Below are 27,059 nucleotides of genomic sequence, written 5' to 3' on the forward strand. Positions count from 1 at the left end.
ATGAGTCAACTTTTAAAAAGATCAGAATGACTGTGGTCTAGGAAAATACACTGAATAAGGTATGTAACTTCTTTCATCTAATGTCTTAATACCACTTTAGTTTCTGCAGCTGCTTATGCAGAGTAGCAGCACAAGACATTAGCCAGTGACCGAAGGATATTTCAGTAACAAAAATAATCAGTGCCTACAGGCCTTTCTTGAGGGGCATGTTTCTAGCTGTGGCCTAACTTCAAGGTCCAAGGGGTTAAATTTATTCTTAATACTTTACTGCAACAGCTGATTCAACCAAGGAAGAATGTGTAGGTGCCAAGGAAACTCACAAGTTGAATAAGCTGCTAGCCTCCGGGAATTTCATCTGATACACATGGTACATATTAGGACCTCATGTGGGAAAATTGTATTTTATAGAATGTGAAGGAGAAAACAGTATAATTCACAAGATGATCAAAATACAAGTGCTTTGTTAAAGGATATTTTTACTGTAACAAAGAGCAGACAAGCAGGGGATCAAATTCAGTGGGAGCAGATGAATTAAAATTTAGGTTATACTTCAAACAGTGGATAGATAAGTGAATCTTAACCATTATGGCTGGCTAGAAGAAGCACATAAGCTTTACTGTTGTTTGAGGATGAAGACTTTTATTCTCATTTTTGCATATCCCCATGAAAGTCAGCCAGTTGCTGCCAAACTTGACCAACAAGGGAGAGTCTTGAGAATAAGTTATTTTATAATAATTGGTACCTTGTGGAGGGGAGCATGTACTCAAATTAGCATCACAAGTGAAGGACAGGCAACAAAGAGGTTGGTACTGGCCTTAGAGCTTAAATATATTACGTGGCTTAAAGGATTGACAGTTGCAAGGCAGTGTTTACCAGCATGTACTGCTCAGTGTCCTGTTAAGGTAACTGCTGTTTTCTGAAGTCATAGTAATTGGTACTTAATATTGGGCAGTGTTGTGAGAATGCTTTGATAAGAAAGAGCTCAGACTGTAAACTGAGAGAAATTACTTTCCTCTGTTGAGGTAGGGCTTCAGCCAGGGCTTTGTGGAAGGGCGTGCATGGTTGGAGTTGTCTTAAATGGCTAAGTTTTGCAATTATGGTGAAGTTGTGTCAAGGGCATTTTAGGAGCACATGATTAGGCACCCTGTTTATGCTACCAGAATGAAGTGTGTCACAGTTTTAACTCTTCTTAGTGGTGTTGCAGTTCTTGGGTTTTAATACTCCCTTTAGGTTTTTCAGCTTTTCCTGATTTTCTGTTCTGTGTTCTAAGGGATGGAAAGGAGATCAAAACCTCATGAGTAGTACAGAAATTCAGTTTCCCAGAGTAATTGTTACACTGCAGAAGAGCAATTTAGCTGAAATAGTCAATCATCCAGTATACTGGATTCATACCGAGATTGCATTGACTTCTTATTGTTCATAAGTAGGTTACAGGGATGCTAAGGGATAAGTACTTAAAATGGACTTGCAGTTTAAATGGTGTCCTTTTAAAATATGTATTATATGTTTCTGTCTGCATTGGTTTCCATTTGTTATTGCCTTGTTAAATGTAGCAAGTTATGTTAAGTCACCTCATTTTCTTCATTATGCTCAGTTGGAGGTTAACCTGATTTTCTTTCATCAAGATGTTTACTTCCCAGCAAGGCTACCTGTCTTGCATTCAGTCATTAATAAATGTTGTGAATAGCAGTCCTATATTGAAAAAATATCTCATTAAGAATCATTGAACTTTTAACAACCTGCCTGTTTAATAAACAAAAACAGAGGTTGCTTTCTGGTGTGAGTTTCCTATATTCAGATTCATGTTTGTTTTTTTTTTTCCTGTAGTGCATTGTAGCTGTTTGTGCTACTTCCCCAACCCATCCTAATACTTTTCATGGTTCTGAAGTATTCAAGTAAGAATAGGTTGTCCATCGTGACTCTGCATTTGAGTTTTAGACTTGTTTTTTAGACTGCCTTTGCTATGTATTTTCTGTGTTATGCAACACAGTTCTCTTTCTCTGTGTACCTCATTTCTCTGCCTGTAAAGTGGGCATCCCTACTGTCTTTCACTCTTGTCTCTGGTGTTGTAAATATTTAAGTTTACTATGTCTGCAGGAAAGCTTAAGAGTGTGTGGTGCTTCTGACTGTCCTTGAAAGAAATTGGATTGCATAGGGCACTCTTTATTCAGAGTGTTGTTTTCAGTCTATCTTTACTTTTGCTCTTAACTAAAGCAAAATGTTTCCTGCAAGGAAAAGATGTTGTTAATTTCTCCTTTCCCAAAGTCTGCCCTGGAGCAGGAAACAGTTTGATCTTTTGTGCTGTCCTAGGAGGAATGTAAACAGTTAGGAAGAATAAGGAATGTACAGTTTCTACTCTTACGTGGAGCTTTAATGTAGCTTAATCTTTTTTTATCATTATGTTTTTTGCATGCATAAGTAAATATTCTTCATTAAGTAACTTCAGGACATTTTGGAAGGTAGTAGTTTTAAATGTCTAAACAAGTTCTAAAAGTAGGGTTTTTTGCTATATATGTTTTCAATATTTGTCCTTTCATTGCTTCCCTTAGTCCTCCTTTTAATTACGTCAGGTCCTTCTTTTAATTATGTCCAGGGTTTTGCTTGGAGGAGTCTTAGAGAGAATCATTATTAAATAGCAGAGATTTGCAGAGGTTTAGCTGTGCGTGTTATATCTCAGAATCTGCAGAAAGCCCTTTTATCCATTCCTACAGGTGACAACTGTGTGACTGATTTGTTCTGTCTCCTTCAGTATTTCCTGTAATCTCAGTCTGTCTGAATGGCACTACATACTGGCATGTGGTATCCTGGCAAGCAGCCATGGAAACGTTTTCAGTTTCTGAAGCCATGTGGCTGAAGTTTCACTACGGACAGCAAATAAGTTCCTGAAGGCGGAGGTGGAAGTTGGGGGCTGGAACGAAAGCCTTGTGCTCACCCTGCTCTGCTTTGTGGTTCTCTGAACCTTTCAGCTGCAGGGCTCATACTGCCATGCATTACTGGCTTTGCTTCAGGTTTTTGTACTTCCAAACACTGTGGGTCTTCAGAGCTCCCATTTTATTATTGCTAGCATTTTCTTTGTAGTATATTGGATTATGCATGTGGGGAGGGTTCTTTAGTTCTTGCTCAGCATGAGGCCACGGGTAGGCATGTTTCTGACACTGTGACCTTGTTACTGAAGAAAAAGGCTTTTTTTGTTGTTGTTCATTTCTCTCAGATGACTGTAATTGGAAGTAGCCCTTAATATAGCTGGCAGCAGGGAAGTGATGGGGAGCTCATGAGTGCTTCTGAGTGCTGTGGAGTGAGAAGGTAGTCTTGAGTCTGGTCCCAGACTGGGTTCCCCACTGCATGGGGGAGTCTCCTTCGAGCACCTGCACCCCCAAACCTGGAGCCTGCAACCTGTGCAGCTGCTTGGCCAACTTTTGGGTCAAATGAGATTTTCCTATTATAGTCTGTTCCATCTTCCTCTTTTGTTTGCCCCAGATAAAGACATGTACTTCTTGGCCACAAGCTATAGCTTCCTTACCATTCACATGAAGAGGCAGAAGTCTTAACTTGACAACTGTACTTACGGGTTGCCATCCTTGGGTCTGTGGGCTCACTGGTGGCTTCCATCTGTTACAAGCCTCCAAAAGAGCCCAAAAGTCTCCTGTGTAACCTGCCTGCAGTGGAGCTGTGGTAAGTGACAGCTGAACACCATGTTAGAAGAAGAGCAAAAAAAAAAAAAAGGTGGGGAAGGGAGGTGTTTTAGGAGGCAGTGTTCTCAGTACATTGTCTAGCTTGGGATTTCTAGATAAGGTTGAAAGGCAATTTTAAAGAAGGGCAAAGACAAGCAGATGCTGTAAAAATGAGGCAGTCAAACTTGTGCCTGCTTTAGGCCCTATTTCATGCTTACTTGTTTGAAATTAGTAGGACCATTTTAAATTTAAAAACAAACATCACCTGTCTTTGATATATCATGGTATTTCTAAAACATCTGATTGGTGGAAAGACTTTCTGAAAACATCTGGAAAGAATGAGTGGGGAAGCTTGCTTAAATAAGTTTTGCTCTGATTTGGCTATGTTTCTACAGGTGCTTCCCTTTCTCTTTTTGTTTTTCAGTTTGACAATGTATTGCATGCACACTGTCCTTGGAGGTGTTCTTTTTTCAAACCTGTGAAGATCAGACAGGGATTAAAGTCTAAGATCTGTCTAGTCAGTTTCCCTGGGCACTTGCTAGTTTAAAAAAAACCAAACCAAACAAGAAAACCCCAAACCAAAACAACAACAAAAATACCCAAACCAAACAAAAACAAAACCACAGAAACAAAAACAACAAAACAACCACAAACAAACAAAAAAATAAAAGAACCCCAACAGAAAATAAGAAAGATGAGGAACTTCAAGAGTTAAACATGCCAGGTATTGAAAGCTCTTTTTGTGCAGTTATGTATTGTCAGTCAATTCTACTATGGCAAACAAAGTTTTGGGTGTTATGTTGAAGCAAGGAAGTCTGCTTTGGTACAGAAAAGTTATGAGCATGTCTCCTTTGAAAGCATCTGATATGCTAATATGAAATGCCTTTTTCCATTTTAACTAATTTCATGTTTTCTAGGGAATGTGTACTCTGATTCCAGAAAGAATTATAAATGATTGTTAACTGGGGGATATTTTGTTAGATTGAAGCAAATTATTGTTAGGCATGCATGATTTTGAAGGTTTGGATATTTTCACCCAAAATAAATTACTGCATTCCTTTCTTCAAAACTGAAGAAAAGTGTCAAGTTTTCTGTTCCTCTGAAGTCTTCTTGAGTCATGAACACTAATGAAACAATAGCAGTGTAATATTACTTGTTTCCTGCATGTCTGGCTGATGTCATGCCAAGATGTTTACGTGAATTTATTTCTCTGTTTTTCAAGCTGTTAATAATCAAAATCCTTGAAGAAAACAGAGGAATACCAAGAGAAGAGAAACACATTGCAATGAGTAAAGGAAAACATTGCAGTTGAAGTGATTGATAGCTCAGATTCAGAAGGTCAAATGATGAATTGCAAAAGGTGTTTCAGAGTCCTTTCCCTGAGCTGTTCACTGTGTTCATATGTTCTTTGGTTAGGTTCTGTTTGAACATGTAATCACATTGCTGAGTAGGTTTCTACTCCAGTTGGACTGAGTAAGAACACAGAGTTTGGTGCAGACCAGTATCTCATTAATTCAGTGTTTCCTTATGTTAATTTCACTGTTAATCTGCAAGGAATAATGTGTGATTGAAAGGGAAAAAAACTTCATGTTTTGCTTAATGCTGGGTTGTTTAAACTTAAGGATCACAATTTAGCTACGCTTAGTGCAACCCTAATAAAGTAAACAAGGCTTGACTTGTTTTGAACAAACAAAATCTGATCTAGAAAATCTGTCACAGGTAATTTTAATTGACATTTTAGCATATTATGTCCAAGCAGCCACCTCACATTTGGCCATTCTCTTATTTCCAATCGGTGCATCATTTAATGAGGAATTAGAAAGTTGTTGAAGATATGCAGGCATGAGTTTTCTTCTGGAAATGTTTTAAGTACCTGCTGTATAGGTACTGTCCTAGAAAAAGTCCAAAGGTATGGAGTTTGCTCTTCAAACATACCATCAGACTTCAGAGATATTCAGCAGTTCTTTGAGGCTCTTACAGTGTGACTGAATTCCTGTTTCATCAACTTAAATCTGGAATGACAACCAAACTTTAAATTATTTGTGTTGGCAAGATTGACATGGTAAAGTAAGATCATTCAGTTGAAAAAATTAAACAGTAACAAACGTTCAATACCTTGTTAATGAATGCTGACAGGAAAAGAGATGAGAAACAGTTTTGAGGAATGAGGTAAAAAAAACAGGTACTACAGATTTTTAAAAAGTACATCGAGTGCCACCTCTAAAGTTTTTTAGAATGAACTAAAGTGTTTTTATTGATACAGCTCATTTATCTGTATATGGCTTTATGTGTAGCATACTACGTAGCCATACAAAGTCCATCTATTATGCAGCTTATGTACACTTCAGTTTTCAGCTTTGCAAACACATTTTTTCCACAGGATAACTTTGTAATGACATTTTAGTCAATTTGAAACACTTTGGAAACCTTCTGTGTTTCATTGATGTATTCTTTGAAGTTCTTCTAAAATAGTTTTGTAGAAGCAGAACATGTTATAGGAGTATGTTTTAGTTTTTCACAAAACCAAACTTGTGTTTGCTAGTGATTCCGAAATATTTTTCATATGAAAATGCTGTCTAAACACTGAAGCAAAGTTTAGAGTATTTGGTACAAAAATTATTGTTAGCAGTTTGCATGTGTTAAAGTCTGTTAGGAAGTGCCTCACTCTTTTTTTCAGATCTGCACAACTAAAACAGTTAAGAGCCCCTGAAATGTTCTGCAGAATTATCAACAAAATTATTTATTTGTTACCTGATGCTTGCAACTCGCCAGTGGAATGATAAAGATATCACTGACAGGAAAACTGGAAACAATGCTGTATGCCTGTTCTTCCAGAAACAGCTAGAGGCTAGGGACTGCAGATGAAATGTTTTTATTCAGTAACATACAAACAAGTAAAACATTGCTAACATTTCAGTCAATAGTTTTCTGATTTGTTTTCTTTTACTAAAGGAAGCAAACAACAAACCAAAAAATAACAACTTGCAAATGCTATTTTGTCCTCTTTTTTTCCTGACTTTTAAAAAATTGAAAGATTGCGAGCAGATACCTTTGAATCCTAGTCATGATTTATCAAATGTGTGTTTGGACATTATGGTCACTTTATTTTTACTCTTTCCATATTACCACCATATTAGTAGTGCCAATATGATCTCAGAAATGTAGCGTTTTTTAAGATGAGGAATTTTAAAAATTATTGTTCACTTTATGATCTTACTGGCCTAGAACAAAACCATTTATTCAGGATTAGACCATGTACCACTCTGAGGGTTTTCTGCTTTTAAGCCTGATCTACTTATCTTGCCCATCCCTTTCTGTTCGGTGTACAAAGGCAAGTTTATTAGTAGTGTGCAGAGCTGCAGAGTTTGTGAAAAAGCGTATCTGTGGTTGGCTGGAATTAATATCTTGTACCTTTCAGAGTATATATGTCTTTCAGTATATCTGAAAAGCTTGTACACCAGTGCACAGAATGTGACAAACAGCATGAACTGGAAGTGTTGATCAGTTCCCAGAGCTGCGGTGTCACTGGTGAGACTTGGTGGGATGAGTCCCATGACTGGAGTGCTGGGATCAGGGCTGCAGCTGTTCACGAGGGATGAGCAGGGCAGGTGAGGTGGAGGAGTTGCACTGACTGTAAGGGAGAGCTTTGACTGTACAGCCCTTACAATTACGGGTAATGTGATTGGAAGCCTCTGGTGAGGATGAGTGGGGTGGAAAACAAAGGAGATGTTGTGTGTGTCTGCTGTTCACTCAGCCATAATGATAGCACTGATGGTTTATTCTATAGAAACTTAAGAGAAATCTCTGGATTGGTAGTTCTTGCCCTTCTGGGAGATTTCAGATTCCCAGACATCAGCTGGGAATACCAGACCACTGTGACAAGCAAGTCTGGGAAATTCTAGAAGTATGTTGAAGATAATTTCTTGTCACAGGTATGCAGTAAGCCAACTAGAAAAGGTTTCCTCCTATACTTGTTTGTGAACAGAGAAGAACTTGTGTGAGATGTGATGGTAGGTGGCTGTCTTGGCCACAGAGATCATGAAATGGTTAAGTTTTAACATTTTCAGTGTAGTAAGAAGGAAGGGCAGGAGGGTTATTTCCCTAAATTTCAAGAGAGCAAACTGAGCTGTTCAGGGAGCTTGTTAGCCGTGCCACTTGGGAATCTGTTTTTGAGGGCTTAGGAGATCTATGAGAGCTAGTCAGTTTTCAAGAACCACCTTTTAGAAGCACAGGAAAAGGTAATCACATTGTGCTGAAAGTCAAGCAAGTGGAGAGAAGACCAGCTTGGCTCAACAGTGGAGCTTCAGAGGAAGAAGAAATTGTGTGATATCTGGAAGTGAGCTCAGGCTTCACAGGGAGAAGGCACCAAAGGACAAAGCTTAGAATGGCTTTTTTAAAGTATGTCAATAGCAAAAGGAGGTCTAAAGAAATCACTGGACTGATACTTGAAAGTCGCCTTCTGACTAATAGCGATGTAGAAAAATCAGAGGCATTTAGTTTGGTTTTTCAGCCTACGGTGCATCAAACACAGCGGAACGAGCCGGTCAAAGGAGATGATTACCCTGCTGTATGCAGAGTTGTGTGGCCTCACCTTGAGCCCTGTGTGCAGCTCTGGGCCCACAGTTAAAGAAGGATGTGAAGGTCCTTGGATACACCCAGAGGAAGGCAACAAAGCTGGTGGAAGGTCTGGAAGGCGTGTCCTGTGAGGAGTGGCCGAGGGCTCCAGCCTTGTCTGGTTTGGAGGAAAGGAGGCTGAGGGGTGAGCTCATTGCTCCCCACAGCTTCCTGAGGAGGGGAAGTGGGGAGGAGGATGCTCATCTCTTCTCCCTGCGATCCAGGAACAGGATGTGTGGGAATGTCTCAGAGCTGCCCTGGGGAGGTTTTGGCTGGACATACAGAAGCATTTCTTCACCAAGGGGGTGGTCAGACACTGGAAGAGGCTTCCTGGAGAGGTGATCAATGCCCCAAGCCTGTTTAAGAGGCACTTGGATAATGCCCATAATAATATATTTTAATTTTTTTTCAGGCAGTTGGACTGGAGGATACTTGTAGGTCTCTTCCAACTGAAATAGTTTATTCCATCTTCTTAGGCAGAAAAATAAAGCTGTAGGTATGCTGTAATGGTCAGAAACAGCATTGCAATTTTCATTATTTCACTTTGAAGAAAATCTTTATTTCTGTGCTCCTTTGTTGTAAATCACTCATCATTAGTCTCATGTGGCTACCTGTTCTCCTGTTCTCTTTCCTCAGAATGTCAAACAGCTGAATAGTATAATTGCTATGATCATTACCTGCATGCCAACAGATAGAACATCTTCGTTACCTGCATGCAAACAGAGTTCTTGGGCTGTGTTTATGCCTGGAGCATACATTTGTATCATACTCATTATAAATGTGTTTGCACACAGACTTCAAATCCCTGTACTTGAGGGTATTTTTTGTTGTAGACCATTGTATTGATCTGGCACACAGTTAATGCTAAGTAAAAGCCAGAAAGAGCAGGCAGATTAATGTAAACATACCATGTAAATAATTGTTTCAGCCTTAGCGATACTCTTCTAGAGTTTTAAGCTCATGCCATGTTAAACTCAATGTTTTGCTTAAATTGGGATAGCATGCTTTTTTATATTTCCCATTCGCTAGTAAGTGGAATTAATACAATGTGCTTGAGGATATATTTTTCTTTTCCTTCTCTTAGTCTCACTCTCCCAATTGCTAAAGTAACCCTGATATGCAGTCTAGTGCTCGTGATCCTGTGTGTAGCTGCTCTGAATGGCATCAGGTAGGCAATGGAAGCAAAATTAGCTGTCTTTGCCAGTTTATTAAATATGATGAAATAGTGCCATTAATATTGAAATAATTCTGTAAGAAGCAGTTTCCTGATGTCCTAATTTGAAATACACTGCAGGCTGAAGGCTTACAAGGGCAGTAAAAGTACATAATGTGTGTTGTTCCTCTAAGTCAAAAATGCTATTGCAGTAGAGATATAATGGGGATGTGCTAGCACCATTGAATTACTGTGCTGCTTTTAGATCTTAGTTAATATTTTAAATACAAACTCTGTATTCAATATAAACAGTAACTGAGTTATGGTAATTTCATGGGGATGTTCCCGTGTCTCCTATCTCAGTTTCATAGTTTTAAGTACTTCATTTTATGTTCTGTGAAGAGAAGTTCTCTTTCATCACTTGCCTTTTGCTGGAGAGTGCTGATGTAGTCCAGAAGCTGTCTTAGCCATTCAGAAATACACTCACTTTTACTACTGGAACTACTTATGAGTTTCTTCTTAAATGTCATGTAAAAAATCAACTGCATTTATGAAGATAAGACATAATGATGAATGGTGTATGCAGTAGCAGATTTTGTTCTTTACTACTATACTTTCAGAGAAGTTCTACCAGCTGCATTACAGGCACGGGTTCTCATCTCTTGTCTTAATGCAGTGGAAAAATTGCTACCAACTTAGAGCTTTAGGCAGCAGCCACTTTCTCTGTTTTTAAGCATTCCCAGATAGTGAAGATGTACCTTTGCGGGGCTGGTGCAAACACAGATTGCATGTGACACTGTTCTTTACAGGAAAAATGTTCTGATGTTTTTTTAAGTTATTGTATGTGCTCCATAGAACGAAAACCTTTACAAAAAAAAGAAACTATATTTACTTGATCATTAGTGAAGTAAAATGATCATTAAGAACTGAGAAGTTTGATGGAAAAATTCTTAGCCTTGGCTTGCAGTTCAACAGAAATGGTTTAACACAAATATGGTATCACTAGAATAGAGAGTAATCTCAACAGCTCTGAAAATATTTGTTACCAGTTTAATTTTGCATAGCATATTGAACTTAAAAATGGAGACACCCCACCCCCCACCACTTCGCTCTCATTCCCGTCTTATCTGGAGGAAACCTGAGGGAGCAGACAGATGGGATAGGAGGCATGAATTATAAATAGTCGTAGACATCTCCAGTAACTTCCATGTGTCTCATTAAGGATTGTTGTTTGTGTGTGCAGTGCAGAATATAGCCGAACAGGTTTCGGTGTCTGTAAGTCAAGGGGAGGACTTCTGCATCATCTGCCACTTGTCGTGAAGTCTGAAAGTTTGCAGGTGCCTGAGGATCTTTTGGTGTCTGTAGTAGGGCGGTCAAGAGAAGTGCTCCGCCTGCTGGAAGTCTGGAAAGGGTGGAAACACGCGGTTTAAAATGGCATTTCAAGGTCCGGTGGATGTTTTGCTACCAGCCAGATTCTAGCAAGTGAGGTGGAGCTTTAAAATCTTTTCCTGCTACATTTGCATTTTAGCAAAGCAGGAAGATACTAGACAAATAAGTTGTGTGGGTTTGAACCGTATAACTTTACACAATAGTGAATTTCCAAGTTAGGTAGCTGTTGCCTGTTGTCTGGCAGTACAGGCTGCTTTTTTCTGTATCGTTAATGAGTGAAGGTGCATTCTTTCCCATCTGCAGCATGTGTACATCAAATGAGCCTGCATAGCATTATGAAATCAGGATAGCTTAGGTTCCCCTTCTAATCCAAAACAGTTTATGTCAGAACACTTAGTGGCTGTACTTTAAAAGGCCAGGAAATATTCTGTATGTGCTACAGAGAAAAAGAAAAATCAATACTAGGAACTCTTGCGCCTTTTCAGTTTACATTTTCATGTTCTCAATTGCTTCTAGGACCTGCAGACACATAGTATATGTGCACTGCGAATTAGTAAGAGAAACCAGTAAATCACAGAAAACCTTTAAATTTACCTAAATTGGCAGCATTGTAAATGTGCAACTGCAGGTTATGCCACATGAATCCGTAGATGTAGGAAGCTCACTGCTGTATTTCAGAAGCTCAAAATTGTGTGTTGAAGGCTTACTGCTGTTTTCCTGTGCTAAGAGTTAGGGTATATGTGGCCTTTTAACTGTATAAAATGCTCAACCAAACAAAAAAGCAACCACCATCCTACCCCCCCCCACCTCCCCCCCCCCATAAAAAACCCAAACAAACAAAACCCCCAACAAAAGAAAACAAAAAAAGAACCCCAGACCAAAACCCCAAGCAAACAAAACCTCAAAATAAACAGAGCAAAACACAGGGCACCAAAAAGCCCCCAAGCAAACAAACAAAACCCCCAAACCCAACCACCAACAGAAAGCCCAAACCTTATCTTTGTTAGTCTGTTTTTATATTTTTGTTCTGACTGGAAAGAAATTTCTGAGTGGGTGTTCACTGTTCTCTCGCTTGGTCTTTTAGCAATGTTTAAAGGCCAGTGCTAATGACTTCCGAAAGACCTGGATTTGCAAAACCTTGTTGGGCATGGCAAAAGTTTTTTCCCCTTCCCTGCCCTATCTTGTGTATCAGTTTGATCTGAATTGATGAAGGTGTCTAGTGGTCAGGGAATAGACACTATATTCAGAAAATTTTACACTGAAAATTAGATAGGATTCACTTTGTTTAAGGGGTTATAAGCTGTATCTTGCTATCCTGTCCAGCTGGTAGAAAATACGGGCTTTTGGGATGTGGGGCAGGGAACTTAATAAGATTGCAAATGCAATGCTAAAAGCTCAGCCTTAGTTCTGTCTTGGTGCCTTCTGTGCTTTCACTTCAGGGTTGTATTTTTCTCATCACATACTTGTCAGTGTAAGGAGTTAAGCAAATGAGAATTCCTTACTCCTAATGTAGGAGATACTTTATAACCCACATTTAATTTAGTAATTTTTGGCAGCTTTTGTTTGAACCTGCCTGGCAATTTGTTGGAATTAATGGCTGAGGTGTGTACCTTGAAGGTAGCGCATTATGGACCCATGCTCTTCTGGGCTGTTGTATAGAGTCCAAGTACAGCAGCTCACCAGCTGTCAAGGTGAGCTGCTGAGTAACAGAGTCAAAGAGCTTTTATAGAAATCAGAGCTGAATACTTACAGCTGACTTGGTGCAGGAGGGATTTGGGATGGCAGTCTGCCTTCCTCTGAAAGTGAATGCCACCCCTTTATTCTGAGACTTCTTTTAATGAAGATGGTGATGAATAAGAGAGAAAAGTTGATTGAAGGGTGACCAATCTGAGCAAATTGTAGGAAAGAATCTATAAAACACAAGTGCAGAGAGTTACAATTAAACCCGTTCTCTCTCAAAAGGCTTTTCTTCCTCACATCAGCCACCGGTGTTTCCTGCAGGGTACACAAAATATATGTGAATTGTTACAGTCATTATTCTGCATTGTCCTTATGTTGTGTCAACATCTGCGTAAAAAAATCTGTCTTTCCTTATTCATTCGTACTGCAATTTTTTTTAAAAAAGGAAAAATCTGTTCGCAATGAAATATTTAATGGTGTTGGAGCAGCAAATGAGTCTTACATTAAAGCTTTTAAAAAGCATAGCTCTTATTAGAATTTTGTTATTGTTATCTCTAAAGTCCTTAGTGTGGTCTCTGTTAGTTAAATGCATTCTCATGGCTTGATTTGCATCTGTTCCTTAGGTGCCAGTTAATGTCTGATGCAGTGCATGGGAATGCATGTGTCAACACAAAAGAAAAAGCAGCTCTTCACTTGTGGATTAAAGAAGCAAAACATTTGAGATAAATGATTTAAGCCACTTAACATGAGCTGTAGAGAAAGCATATTCCCCTGAAGAACAGTGGACAAATAATCTACTCCTCATAAATTCCTGTCCTAGCTTGTAGTGATCTTGGGTAACTCGTTATGCTGGCATTATCAATATAATTCAGCTGTAGAGTGCATTGAATGAGAATGGAGCACTCGCATCTCTTTCTTATATGTAGAATAATAGGCAATTTTGCTGACACAGATACTGAGATCTTACGGAGAAAAAAAAAAAAATCCCTGTGAATAAAATTGTGTATTAGCAATGATAATGTTACTAAGCTTCATTTGAAGATGCACATTGATATCTTGCATTTGGTCTCTGGAAGGCACATTTTGTTTGAGAAGGCACATTTAAATTTGTGCCTCTTTGAAGGCACATTTAAATAATTAGCTGCGAATTACTGTACTTTCATATATGGGGTGGCTGGTCAAAATAAACAGAACAGCATAGCCAATGTGCTTCTAACTGTTCCTGGTCTTTGTGAACTGTTTGTAGTGAAGCAAGGGTTGCAGCTGAGTGCCTAGATAGTCCTCTGTCAAGGGCAATATATTGTGGTTGAGTACCTGAGCATGTGCACAGTACTGGAAATCAGTATTTGTGCAGTTGCACCTGTGTGTATATGCTGGCCCAGCATTATAGAAAAATGGTATTCCACTTATGAGAACTACTTCTTGTCCTAGGACCTGAGCCTTCTTGCCCTAGCTTGTACACCTTTTTTGTAGTTAGAGTTGTCAGATCAAACTTTGCTTCTGTGGCAGAGGTGTTCAATACTGAATAGAAGCTTGAAATTATATGAAACTAAAAGACTACACAAACTGTCAAATGAGGGAGGAAAGAAGAGAAGGTGTAGAATCTAGGGCAAGAAGGCTCAGGAGGAGCAGGAAGGCTTTTCTGTTTTTGAAAAAGTTGTCAGTATTTATTTTGTGCTTACTAGAATTATTATACTTAAAGTTTTCAAGTGCCCTATTAAGGGAAGACATGTCAGAATAAGGTGAAATACTACTTCTGGGAGGCTTAACACAAAATGGTCAGTGTCCAACAGAAAGCAATGTTTCATTGTCCTTCGGGGTGAGCATTGCTGTAACTGCTTTGGGTTTCTGTTGATCTGAATTTGCAATTTGCTTTTGTCTTTCTTTCCTTTTTCCGCTGCATCTAGTTTTTTATTCCTACCTGTTCTGTGGTTTACCTGACTCTTGCAACTTCTCCAGTTGACAAACCTTGCTAGGATGATTGCCTGTTGGCTCGGCTAAACCACACATGTCATTGCAGCTCTGGTTACTACTTGCGACAGTTAACAGAACAAAGAGCTTATGCTAGTGAATGTTGATTAAGAGTGCACAGAGGTGCTGTTTCTGCCAGTATGTATAGTAGAGGATTCCATAAGAAAGGTGAGGCTTTCACTTTTGTTGCAGTCTACAAGTATGCAAGAGCATGGAGCTTGCCCGAGTCACTTCTTTTCAGGACAGTTTCATTCACAAGATTGTAGTCTTTTTCTTCTAGTACAAGCCATCTTTCAGCTTGGGAAGGTACCCAGAGTAGTTTCGTTGTGATTAAGTGTTTTGTATCCCATCACCCAAGTTTCAACAGAGTCTGCAAGTATAAAAGACTTTGTTTTCAGAAATGTAATGAGAAACTTTGACAAGGTACTATTCAGTACAGCTAACAGCTGTGTAAATCTAAAAGAAGGGACGTTTGAGGGGGAGAATGAAAAATATTTATGCTGACAGTGTTTTCTGCACCAATTAAGTGCTCAGGAAGAAGTTGACCTGATATTTATTTAAAAAAAAAAAAGAAAAAAGTGATTTGTGACTTGTCAAGTAATGGAGCCTGAAATCTCTGTAACAGTTAATGTATTATTACGGTTTCTAAAATTTCAGTGTTTCCATATGGATAAATACTTGCTATATAATCATTCCCTGGTTTTATAAGTGTATTTCAGTCTTCTGAACCCTGCATGGCCATTCAATTAATACTGGGAAAGCTGTCTCCTCAAGTTTTCTTCTGAGGCAGAGGAGGAGCAGGAGGGCTTCTCCATCTTTGAAAAAGTTGTCAGTATGTATTATGTGCTTACTGGAACTATTATACTTACGGTTTTCAAGTGCCCTATTAAGGGAAGACGCGTCAGAATAAGCTGAAATACTACTTCTGGGAGGTTTAACACAAAATGGTCACTGTCCAAGGTCAGAGCTCTGTATGTCTGAAACCACCTCTCAGATTTGACCAATCGTGAAAAGGTTTTCTTCAAAAGCTTTCAAATTCCACTTTATAAACTGTAAATTCTCTCTTTTTCCTTGTCAGGAAAACAAAACTAAATTCTATAGCTGTAAGAGGATGGTGTTGCAGAAGAGTTTGGAAAAGTGATTATTCTTTCTCCACTTTGTCATTCTTTTCTGTTGATTGCATAAAGTGAACTGTGTAGTGATAATCAACTGAAATAGGTGAGCAAAGACTTGCCATTTTCCTTATTCTTGAAGTCCCTGTGTGGATTTGGTGCTAAAAGAGGAGGAGAATGGCAAGGTAGTAGGAGGAAATTCTGCTTTGTCCATATCACTAACACCCATGTTGAACAACACTGGTCCTAACACCGATCCCTGAGGGACACCACTCGTTACTGGTCTCCAGACGGACATTGAGCCATTGCACACAACTCTTTGCGTGCGGCCATCCAGCCAGTTCTTTATCCACCGAGTGGGCCACCCATCAAATTGATGTCTCTTCAATTTAGAGAAAAGGATGTTGTGTGGAACAGTGTCGAACGCTTTTCCCAAGCCCAGGTAGATGACATCAACTGCTCTACCCCGTCCATCAGTTCTGTAGCCCCATTGTAGAAGGCCACCAAATTGGTCAGGCAGGATTTCCCCTTAGTGAAGCCATGCTGGCTGTCACCAAGCACCTTGCTGGTTTTCATGTGCCTTACTTAGTATGCCTTCCAGGAGAATCTGCTCCAAGATTTTGCCAGGCACAGAGGTGAGACTGAATGGTCTGTAGCTCCCCGGGTCATCCATTTTCCTCTTCTTGAAAATGGGGGTTCTGTTTCCCTTTTTCCAGTCATGGGGAATTTCACCTGACTGCCATGATTTCTCAAATATGATGGCCAGTGGCTTAGCAACTTCATTTGCCAGCTCCTTCAGGACCAGCGGATGGATTTCATGAGGTTCCATGGACTTGTGCACATTCAGGTTCCTTAAGACTGTCTCGAGCCAGATCTTCTCCTACAGTGGACCCAGGGTCTTCATTCTCACAGTCCCTGCGTGTGCCTTCCAAGACATGGGTGGTTTTGTCAGAGCATTTGTCAGTGAAGACTGAGGCAAAGAAGTCATTAACAACCTCAGCCTTCTCCAAATCCAGGGTAGCCAGTTCTCCCGAGAGCTTCTGGAGATGGCCCATGCTGTCCCATTCTGTCTTTTATTCACAGTGTACCTATAGATTCCCTTCCTGTTATCTTTCACATCCCTAGCCAATTCTAAGTGGGCCTTAACTTTCCTAACCTGGTCCCAGTCATTGATCATATTGATCATACTATTGAGAATATGGCAGCAGTTTTATTCCTGGATATGTCTGATGGGCCTTGTGATGTTTTTGGGATGATAGAGGGTGGTAAGTGCCTGTGTTCTTTGCTAAAAAGCATAAGTTTGGCATTCAGACCCTTGCACAGTTGATTGCAAAACATGCTTTTTGTATAGTTTCAGTTGCACCTGATCCAGTGCAGGTACCAGGCGATTCTAAAGAGAGTGTATATCTTAAGAAATGATGATCCATCTGTGAGTCTGAATTACATTTTTTTTATTCAGCAAAAAATGAGATGGCTCTAGCAGAATTTTCTGAAGAAGTCAAGCCTTTGTGTACAAATTACAGCATTTTACCAGTCTACAACGGAGAACCTGTTAGTATGATATTGAGATGGTAGTCCATATGACATGAATTGTCACACATATCAATGCAGCATTTGGAAGGATGGTTTCTTAAGCTCAGGCTACCTTTGTACTTACGTGTTACATGGGCATGATTTCTGTAATAAGGTTGTCACACAGCCAGATGGGAGAAGGGAAGGGTGGCTTCTGTTCTAAATTCTGTAACAACCTGCTTTTTGTCACTGGCTGAAGTTGATGGGCTCGTGCCACTTTATTCACAGAGCTTCTGTTGAGTGCTGTGGGGATTTCATGTAAGTAAAATCCCTTGCATTAAACTGAAAACTTGAAGGGAAAGATTGTATATTGCAGCTAGTAATGCTTACTGTAACATTAAAGAAGGCTGAATCCTATAGAGTAAACCTGGTTACTGTTCTAACATAATACAGTACATAATCTTCCTGAGATTCTGCACCATATACTGGAATGTTATATCATCACCCTTCCCCTAGTAGTAGAGATTTCAATTTTATTTGCATTGGTTCTAATTCAATTAAGTTATTAAAAATTACATTACACAGAGTTAGGATTTTATTAGTATTAGGTCATGAATACATGAATGGCAATTCTGCCCTCCACGTGTTCAACTTTCACAGGGTGGAATCCTATGTACTTTCCATTCCTAAAACAAGCCTTGGCTTCAGTGTGTATGTAGCTGTTGTGGGTACTCAGTGGGTCCACCTGGTGTTGAAGTCCCTGGTGTTCTGCTTTAGCAGCCTGAAAGGATTGAGAAAGTGAGGAGTGGTGGGGGATATTGCTATGGCTAAACTATAGGTTGTATGTAGGCAGGAATAATTTGCTTGTAAAATTCATGTGGTGTTGTGCACACATATGTCCTACTGTGTGTGTGTGTGTGTGCAGTTTTGTAATGGTGCTGAACTATTGTTGCAGATTATTTACTCACGTTTTGTTTGTGCATTTAAAGCATTTTTTGGTGCGTGTGTTAAATCCAGTTTTTTCTCTTTGTTTCAGTGTGCAAAGATCCACCCTACAAAGTTGAAGAATCTGGGTATGCTGGTTTCATTTTGCCAATTGAGGTTTACTTCAAAAACAAGGTATAGAATCATATACTTTGCATTTAAAAGGAAAATAATGTGAAAGTTTTTCTTAAAGATTTACAGTTTAATTCATAAACTCAGTTAAAAATTAGTTTTAGTTATCTTCATCAGTGCTGTTCCTCAATTCAAAGTCCCTGTAACTTTTAGAAGTATGTAACTGTATTTAGCAGATAACTATGAAATTAGGATTACTTGATAAAGATGTTGAATGTAATTATCCAGAATTAGTAGCCCACCTCAGAAGTGGACAGACTTTAAATAATTCCTTAAGGAAGTGCTTCCTTATGGAAGTTCACGAATCACTTAAACTTTAAGAAAGGATACTGGTCTTGATTATGTCAATTTCATAGTGAACTCAGTGTTCTGTTTTAGTATTGCTGGTCTTTTTAGTTTGTTCAGGATTTTATCTTTCAAAACAGTCTTTTCTTTTTTTTTTTAAATCCTGCATCTTCAGTCTGAAAATCCATTATTTTAGACTCATGGGAACATTGACTCTACTTAACATTACCAGGGGCACAGTTAAAAAAAACAGTGCCATTCTGCAAAGCTTACGTTATTGTCGTATCTCAAATTGAGTCTTAAGTAAATGCTGCACTTACTGTGGGTCTCTTTGAGAGCAAATACAGAGATTTCCTTTAATGTACATAACAGGGTCTGTATTATTATTAACTTGTTCAGATGAAAAGAATCTAATTTGGGTGGAATTAAGCAGCAGAAAGCTTGCAAGGTTTAATGTACAGTATGTTAACTGCAGTATTTTAGGTTTGTCATGTGCCTTGGCGGAGCTGCTGTTACACTCCACATGTGCTTCTAAGAGAACCTGTGTGTTTGTTTTATATTGCCAAGGTGTAGTTTAATCCAATTATTTTAATTGTCATTGTTGCATCTTTAATGTGTTGAATGCTTGATGAAAAACTAAAACTGAAGGAAAATAAAAATACACATTTGCTGGAACCCTGATCACTTAAAATACGTATTAGAGTACAACTTCGTTAGCTGTATGTACCTTCAAGTAGATATTCCAGTCTTCTTTATCTTTCACAGAAAACTCTGTCGAGGTGCATGGTGTGAATAATTCTGCTCAGGCACTTTCTAAGTTGTAGGTTTCAAACAGGTAATCCTGAAATGTTCCCTGTATCAATCTGTGAAGAGCAGGGCTTAGTCTACCCCATTTGCAGTTGGAAAAGAAAACAGAACTGCTTTAGTGAGTTGACTGGCTTTTTGGGTGTGCTTTTTAGGTCTGTCTCCATTAGGGAAGCAGTTCTGCTTCGTTCAGGAAATCTAATGAAAAGCAGCCCATTCTCTTTAAATCCTCTGTTAAGAGTTCATCCCAAAACTTGGCAGACAAAGTCAGAAGATAGTGAGTCAGTCGTTGAAGCATCTCTACAGAAGGCTTCCTGCCCGATGTTTCTTCTTTTGTTTTTCACTCAGACTTATGGCTGCCTTCGCTGACTGTGGCGACCAGCAGGAGTTGTGGCTTAGACTGAGATCAAGAGGGCAGCAGTGATTACAACTCACCTCACCCTCAAGCAGCATGTGGAATTAGAAAGTTTGCAAACATCCCTCACCCCTATTTTGGTGTCATGGAATACGACAAGCAGCAGTTGGACTGTGAGTCAGCTAGCTCTTCACACAGCTGCAGCAGCATGCACTTCCCTGGGGTCGGTACAATACAAAGGAAAAGTGGCACAAAAATTGAGCCGGAATTCCTGAGGCAAGCTGCTGCTTTCTCCTGGCTCAGCTACTCTTCCTCCCCTAAGCCACTTCACAGGTTTTCCAGTACAGAAAAAGAGGAGATAGACAGAAGGAGGAAGAGGAGACAGACCATCATCACTTATTCAAGGTAGACAACTTTTCAATTTCTGATTCAGAAAGTACCCTAGTGAATAGAGAAGGCAAGGGTACAGGAAGCCACATGGACCATGGAGAATTACAGGGTGGCTGTTCCCAGGACTAGGCAGAAACTGGTAGAAAATCTAATTGGCATTTCATCCTGATAGAAAATATCCAAGCTTTAAAGAATTAGAGAAATGATAAACACATACACACACCCTCCCAAATTCATCATCAGCAGGCTATAGTTGTTAGGCATTGAGACAATGTCCTTGAAAAATGCTTTTAGTCAAAAGGCTACCACTCTGAAAATTAGTCCATTTAGGATAAGGCTCAAACTATAGTATATTCTGCCTTCACTGTCACACCATTTGAAATAATGGTAGTGGTACTGGGAGTTGTTTGTGTAGTGAAAGTCTTCTTTGAAATCACTGGTTATGTTCATCTGACTTTCCACAGAATTCTTTGAAGACTCACATTTGTAAACTCTTACAACTTTGCTCTTACGGCAAAGCTGCTGGTACCAACCGTTGGTAGCAACATCACACGTTTTCTAAGCAGACTGGGGTATAAATCTTCTGTATTTTTTCTGCAAGAAATCCTGTATTAATCTTTCTAACAGTAAGAAATATCTTCATCCATGATTGCTTCTGAAAATGGTCCTTCAAGAAAAACGTTCATCTAAGTGAATTACTCTCTTCTGTCAGGAACAGAAGAATACTGCAGGCTTTTTATTTCGGGTCCTTTTCTGTTGTCTCTGCTCTAAGTCTAGAGATGGGATGAGACGGATGTCCCTTGGCTGTGTTTGAAACCTCTGATTTTACTTTTAGAATAACTGAGATTTCTACACGTTCAGTTCTTCACATCTTTGGAATCCTGAATCGAAGCTAAAAATTTTTTTAATGTGAATTTTTAAAGCATCTGTCACTGAACAGAGCACACATTTTGGTTACATGCAGTGTTTGTGTTAATATTTTCCCCTGTCTTTTCCTCATCTTCCCTTATAGTTCCCCTTTTACTAAAGCTTTTTCTAAATTTGACCTTTTACTATGTTCTGCCTTAAGACCAACATTGATTTAGTGGCTTCTGCTGCACAGGGAGAAGGGCTACTTAATATTGTCTTAAAAGAACACTTAATTTGTATTCAGCTTCTAGAAGGAACTGTGTAAATGCATAACATGAAATGTACTTAGTATCTTTTTCTCTGGTATTATAAACTGAAGTCAGTTCAATACCACTAGTGTCCTTTTTCAGCTAAGGCATTCTCAGGGCAGTAGAGCATAAATGATGTTTCCCAAGATAAATTTGCCTTTCCTGTTCTTTCTCTCTCCATATTGGTACAGGGAACATTCAGTTTCATTTTTTTCATGGCAGTGGCAGAGAATTTTAGTCACTTGGAAGCTATAGTGGAACACTTGAAATCCAGCTGGCCATACTCATTTAAGGCAATGAAGTTTAATTAATTAATGAGCCCCCTTGCAGGAGATCTAATGTAGTGCAGCAACAGTTTCATTCTTATTCTTTCCTACAGCTCATGAAGAAAACAATAGTGTTTGGCTTTGGTAGACGAATTCAAACCCTACTAGAGTGTCTTCAGTACTATCTAGGGATCAGAAATGTGATTGTGTTGGTGACAGTTACCTTGTGTCAGCTGAATCATGATACTTGCCTATGTGTATGTCTGTAGCCTGTGCCAAACATGACATAACACTTTCAATTACGCCTTGTCAGGGCAACTTGAAGTTCACTGAAGTTCATGTATTTTACTGTGTGTTACCATGGACCGATACGAGTTTCTCTGGATTACTGTAGCTCAGCTGACACTTGGTAAATTCCATCATGTGTCTGAGAACAGAGAATGGTTAAAAATGACATAATTTTCATTTTAATTGGCAGTCTTTATGTAGCCCTTGTTTGCAACTTAGGTTTGGTGCTAGATGTTTCTATCTGGTTATTTTCAACCCTCAGGAAGAACCTAAGAAAGTTCGATTTGACTATGACTTATTCCTGCACCTTGAAGGCCACCCACCTGTAAATCACCTCCGCTGTGAAAAGCTCACATTCAACAACCCGACAGAAGAATTCAGAAGAAAGCTGCTAAAGGCAGGAGGGGTGAGTCCTGCACCGTGTCAAAAGCCATCCCAATAAAGGTGTTACTGCTTACTGCTGGTGCATGATTAGTATAAAAAAGATTGTCCTGACAGTGAAACAAAGTGGAGTGCTTCTGTGATTAACTTTGTGTAAGAGCTCAATGCTTGTCATCTTTACAGTTAAATGGGTGAGCAGATGAGCATGTTCCTACCTTAAATACACGATTAGATAGCTATGTCTTCACAACCAAGCTATTTGTGTTTCCTTCTGCAAAAGCAGAACTTAGACCTTATACATAAAACATTGCTTGCTTGACTTTACAGAGATAAATACAACAGAGCTACTCTGGTGGGAGGAAGTAATAAGAAAATAAAACACCTCTGATTCAAAAAGGAACAGTTTTATATTAAGCATAATAAAAGCAGTAGTTAGAATGTAGATCAAGTTAGAAACTGTAAGTTTAAATAAAGCTACTTAACATGTTGCACAGTCTGAACCAGAAAATTTACCAAGACTTCTTTACATGTTGGTAAAATTAATTGATGTGAAAAAGCCCAAAGCAAGTTTGACCATTTGGAGGGAGGAGACAGCAAAACACTTAGGTTTACACTTTGTTAGTGGAACCTGTTCTGCTGTGTTTCACACAATGACAGAATAATTCATGCTGGTAGGGACCACGAGGGGCTCAGCCATGGGGTCTGCTCAGAACTTGACCCCTCCTTGCCAAGCTGTGAGAAGCCTTCCCTGGCCTCGGCTCTGCCTCCACTGCTGGCCTGTCTTTGTGGGGCTGAGGCTTCTCATTGGCCTCAGCCTCTTGTGTCAGTTTGTGCTGCTGTTTCTTGCTGTCCTGCAGCGTGCTACTGTGAAGAGCCTGACTGGCATCCCTATTTGGCACAATTAGACAACAGTAGGTTCTGGGCTGGAGGTAAGAGAGAGTTAATGTGGAAATAATTCAGTCTGCTGAAGAGGATCTTTGAAAATAAAGCAGAAGTAAGTAGCAGGTGTAGTCTGACAGACCTTGTTACCCTCCTGGAGAAGACAACTATAGCTGTACTGAAATAGAAGCTGCGTTTTCTGTTTGTATTTATTAGGTACAGGAAGGTATTGCTGTCTGCACAATGTATTAGATTTTTAGTGTGTTTGCAAATAAATCATCAAGATTTATGTCCAAAAAGGACATGGAACTGTTGGAACAAGTCCAGAGAAGGGCCACAAGGATGATAAGGGGACTGGAGCACCTCCTGTATGAAGACAGGCTGAGAAAGTTGGGGCTGTTCAGCCTGGAGAAGAGAAGGCTGCATGGAGACGTCATAGCAGCCTTCCAGTATCTGAAGGGGGCCTATAGGGATGCTGGGGAGGGACTGTTCATTAGGGACTGTAGTGACAGGACAAGGGGTAATGGGTTAAAACTTAAAACAGGGGAAGTTTAGATTGGATATAAAGAGGAAATTCTTTCCTGTTAGGGTGGTGAGGCACCGGAATTGGTTGCCCAGGGAAGTTGTGAATGCTCCATCCCTGGCAGTGTTCAAGACCAGGTTGGATGAGGCCTTGGGTGATATGGTTTAGTGTGAGGTGTCCCTGCCCATGGCAGGGGGGGTGGAACTTGATGATCTTAAGGTCCTTTCCAACCCTAACTATTCTATGATTCTAAGATTGTACTCAGGAAAACTTCATGAGCTACTGCCTTAATGCTAGTTGTATCATGTCAGTTGTCAATGACAAGCTTTACTCACAGCTGTAATAAATCCAAATGATCCCAGCAGGGACTTTGGGCAGGGGGGTGTGGTTAAAAAGGTAAAAAGATTAAGCATACTTTGTATTACTTTTTAATTGTTTGTTTTCTGTGCCTTCTAATTATAGGTTTCTTGAGCTCACAAAAGCAGAAATGTCTAATTGAAAACAATGAAATGGGGGGGGGGGGGGGGGGGGGGTGGTGTTGATTGAATTCTTTCCCTGAATATACAAGTATGGTCATTTTTAAAATGCTGTGTGTCAGTGGCTTTTGTCTTCTGGAGACTACAAACAGCTTGTTCAGTTGTTGTTTTTTTTTTTCCTTTTTATTTCTCAAGTTTTCCAATTCCCTTTCAAGAAATAGTTTCCCTTTTTTGAAACTATCAGTGTTTTCTTCCCTGTATAGGCTTTTTGACATAGGAATTTGTCTGATCAACTTGGCAGGGATGATGCAATAGCATTCTGTCTGTCTTGTTACTAAAAGCCTGTGTGAAGGGCTTATGTCTCCCAGGATTGAAGGCCTGTTACACTTTCATGAAACGGTGTACACAGGCTTTTCTTTGACTGTCGTAGAAGCCATGGAAAGCTGGCTCTCGCTTTCAAGTGTAAGTAGAATAGACAACTGAATGAATTCACGAACATTAACTCACTTGGAACTTCAATACTTCAGGCTGAGAAAGGCATTTACAGTATGTGATGGGTTTTGCACTTACTTAGAGGGTCAAAACAATACTCAAGAGAAAGTGAAAGTAACAACTAAATTTCCTTGACAGGCAACATGGCAGGCAAAATGTTCATGTCCTTCAAAGTGAGTGAGTTAGCTTATTAATATAAAAAGCTGAGTGGCACCTTTGAGAAAAAGCACTCTAAGGTGGTGGACTTTTGCTTACATGCTTATAAGTAATGGTGTAAATCGCTTGATTTTGTACGCCTTGAAATCCAGATGTCCGATTAGTTTTTCTCCAAGCAGAAATCATGGGATGTGTTGTTCCGCTGATGTAAATTACTAAACATTGATTCTTTATTTCTCATTGCATAAATGTCTGTATTACAAATTGTATGTCTTTCTGAAGGGAAGAGTGTAGACTCACCTGGCACCTGCATGCTGCCATATTCACTATAGGCTTGTCTATGTGTTTGTCTCTTGATGCAGATTCCTTAAATTATCACTTGGATGCTCACAACTCCTCTTTTCCCTCACACGTAGTCAGGGATACTTGGTACAGCCAATGTTATTTTGTCTTTCAGGCTAAGAACCTTTTTTTGTTGTTTTAAAATTAAGTACTAGTAGTCTGCCAGTGCATTCTTATAGTTACCCTTTCCTATCCTTCATGTGACCAAAGGTCAGGCTGGTTATTCTGCAGTTCACTGGGAGAGAATAAGAATAACATTTGGACATTCTGAGTAATTAAGCAAGTGAGAACACAGCTGTGGCACAGATTTGCTGTGCTGCTGCAATCACTGTAGTTAAGGCAAACGGGATACTTAGGGTGGTGCCGACATGATTAACTCTGTGGACTATTTCTGTCTTAGCATTTTATTTGGTATCACCAGAATTGAAGCATAAATGTGCAGTCACTGTCATTAATACAAGCTCACCAGCTTGCTGATTTGTCTTCCAATCTGAGAATTATTTTTTAAGCCCATACAAGAAGAATAATAGCTTTTGGCTTCAGAGACTGTATTTCTGTGGTCATGAAAGTAAATAGGAACCTGTGGTTCTAACTTGCAAAGGCCCTATCCAATTTGCAAAGTTGTTGTCAGTGTTCTCCACTTACAGAAAGAAATCTACACTGAAGTTCCCTTCAGTCCTTGAAGGGCTTTAGTTACTTTCAAGTCCCACCTCAACCATTTACCTACTTTCAGTTGACCTTGTTCTCATAAATGTAAAAGTAAATGTTTACAGAGGAAATATTTTCAAGAGTATGATGGGAAAATTCAATCAGACTATTCAGTGTAATTGTTTATGTTCCATTTCTTTGCATATATACTCTAAATGAAATTTCTTTTATAAAAGTTTGTGGAAATCATGCCACTGAGAATTTTTGCACTGTTTACGCAGTATAGTACTGATGATATGAAGCTAACATATGACTCTTGAATTAGCAGTGTATACCATCGTCCAATCTATGGCTTGAAATCCCCAAAGACAGTCTGTATACAAATGATGACTTTTGATTACTCCATTTTTTACCAAGCAAATTGTCAAGCTAACTTGTAGCCATAGGACTATGTAGATGTAGTCTCCTGCGGAGCTCATCCTCTAGGGCCACCATGAAATTGTGCATTAGAATTGAAGTTTTCATCAAGTAGACATCAGTAATCATTGATTCTTACATGGTCATTCCTTCCTAGATTTGTCAGTTACCTATCCTCATTACTTTCAGCCTCTAAAAGTGAAAGAGCCTGAAGAAAAAGAGACGGCACTATGTTTCCTCTGTATGGATAAGGGAAGAGGGATGACACTAGGAAATTCTAGTCATTAAAAATAATCTTCAACTTTGAAATAGATTTTGAATGTTGAAGCCCAGTAAAACCATGTGTAAATCGGTGGTACTGGCTTTATTGCTTTTTTTGGCTTGCATGTATTTCAATTTCAAGAAAAAAATTAGAATTAAAAAACCTGAAAATTACACCTAATCAGCTTATTGAGAAAGTAGAAATAAATTGATTTTGAAGATGCTGATAATAGCAACCTAACAGTTAAATTGAATTTTTCTTCTTGAAACACAGACTTGCTCAGGCACTACTTGTTTGAATATGGTATTATGAATAACTTTATTCTTGCAGAAAAAAAAAACAGAAATAATTTCAGTCTGTAGCTGCAAATATATGAAGAAAAATGCTTGTACTGTGTAACAGTCTCACCTTTTTGGAAGGAGACCCATAATTCTTTGTTTAATCCAGGAGTACACAGGCAGCATTTAACAGGTGAATTTTCTTTCATAAAAGACTTACAGATGCCCCTTAAGAGAGCAGTTATCTCAGTGGACAAAAATAGTAACATTTGTAACATCATTACAAGTGCACATGGCTTATTTATGATAAGCAGGAGCTTTCAGATTTAAAGAATGCAAGGAATAAGTTCACTTTTAAAGTAGTAATGATTCTTCTTATCAAAAGGTGTCTCTTTTCTGCTTTCTGTGAAATTAGCAGGGACATACAAGCAGCTTGTGTAGC

At 39.2% G+C, this 27,059-nt stretch overlaps 1 protein-coding gene across 1 annotated transcript in view; it reads left to right on the forward strand.

Moving 5' to 3' along the window:
* The window catches only part of MLLT3 (MLLT3 super elongation complex subunit), a 120,817-nt gene that overhangs the window by 47,311 nt on the left and 46,447 nt on the right, over nucleotides 1–27,059 (forward strand). Inside the window, exons 3-4 of the mRNA XM_061470858.1 lie at nucleotides 18,139–18,221; nucleotides 22,026–22,169. Coding sequence (XP_061326842.1) covers nucleotides 18,139–18,221; nucleotides 22,026–22,169 — 227 coding nt within the window. The remainder of the gene's footprint in view (nucleotides 1–18,138; nucleotides 18,222–22,025; nucleotides 22,170–27,059) is intronic.

This window comes from Pezoporus flaviventris, unplaced genomic scaffold (assembly GCF_033815535.1).
Source record: "Pezoporus flaviventris isolate CSIRO_AGI_PZ_B2104156 unplaced genomic scaffold, CSIRO_AGI_Pfla_v1 ptg000064l, whole genome shotgun sequence".
Classification (NCBI taxonomy): domain Eukaryota; kingdom Metazoa; phylum Chordata; class Aves; order Psittaciformes; family Psittacidae; genus Pezoporus; species Pezoporus flaviventris.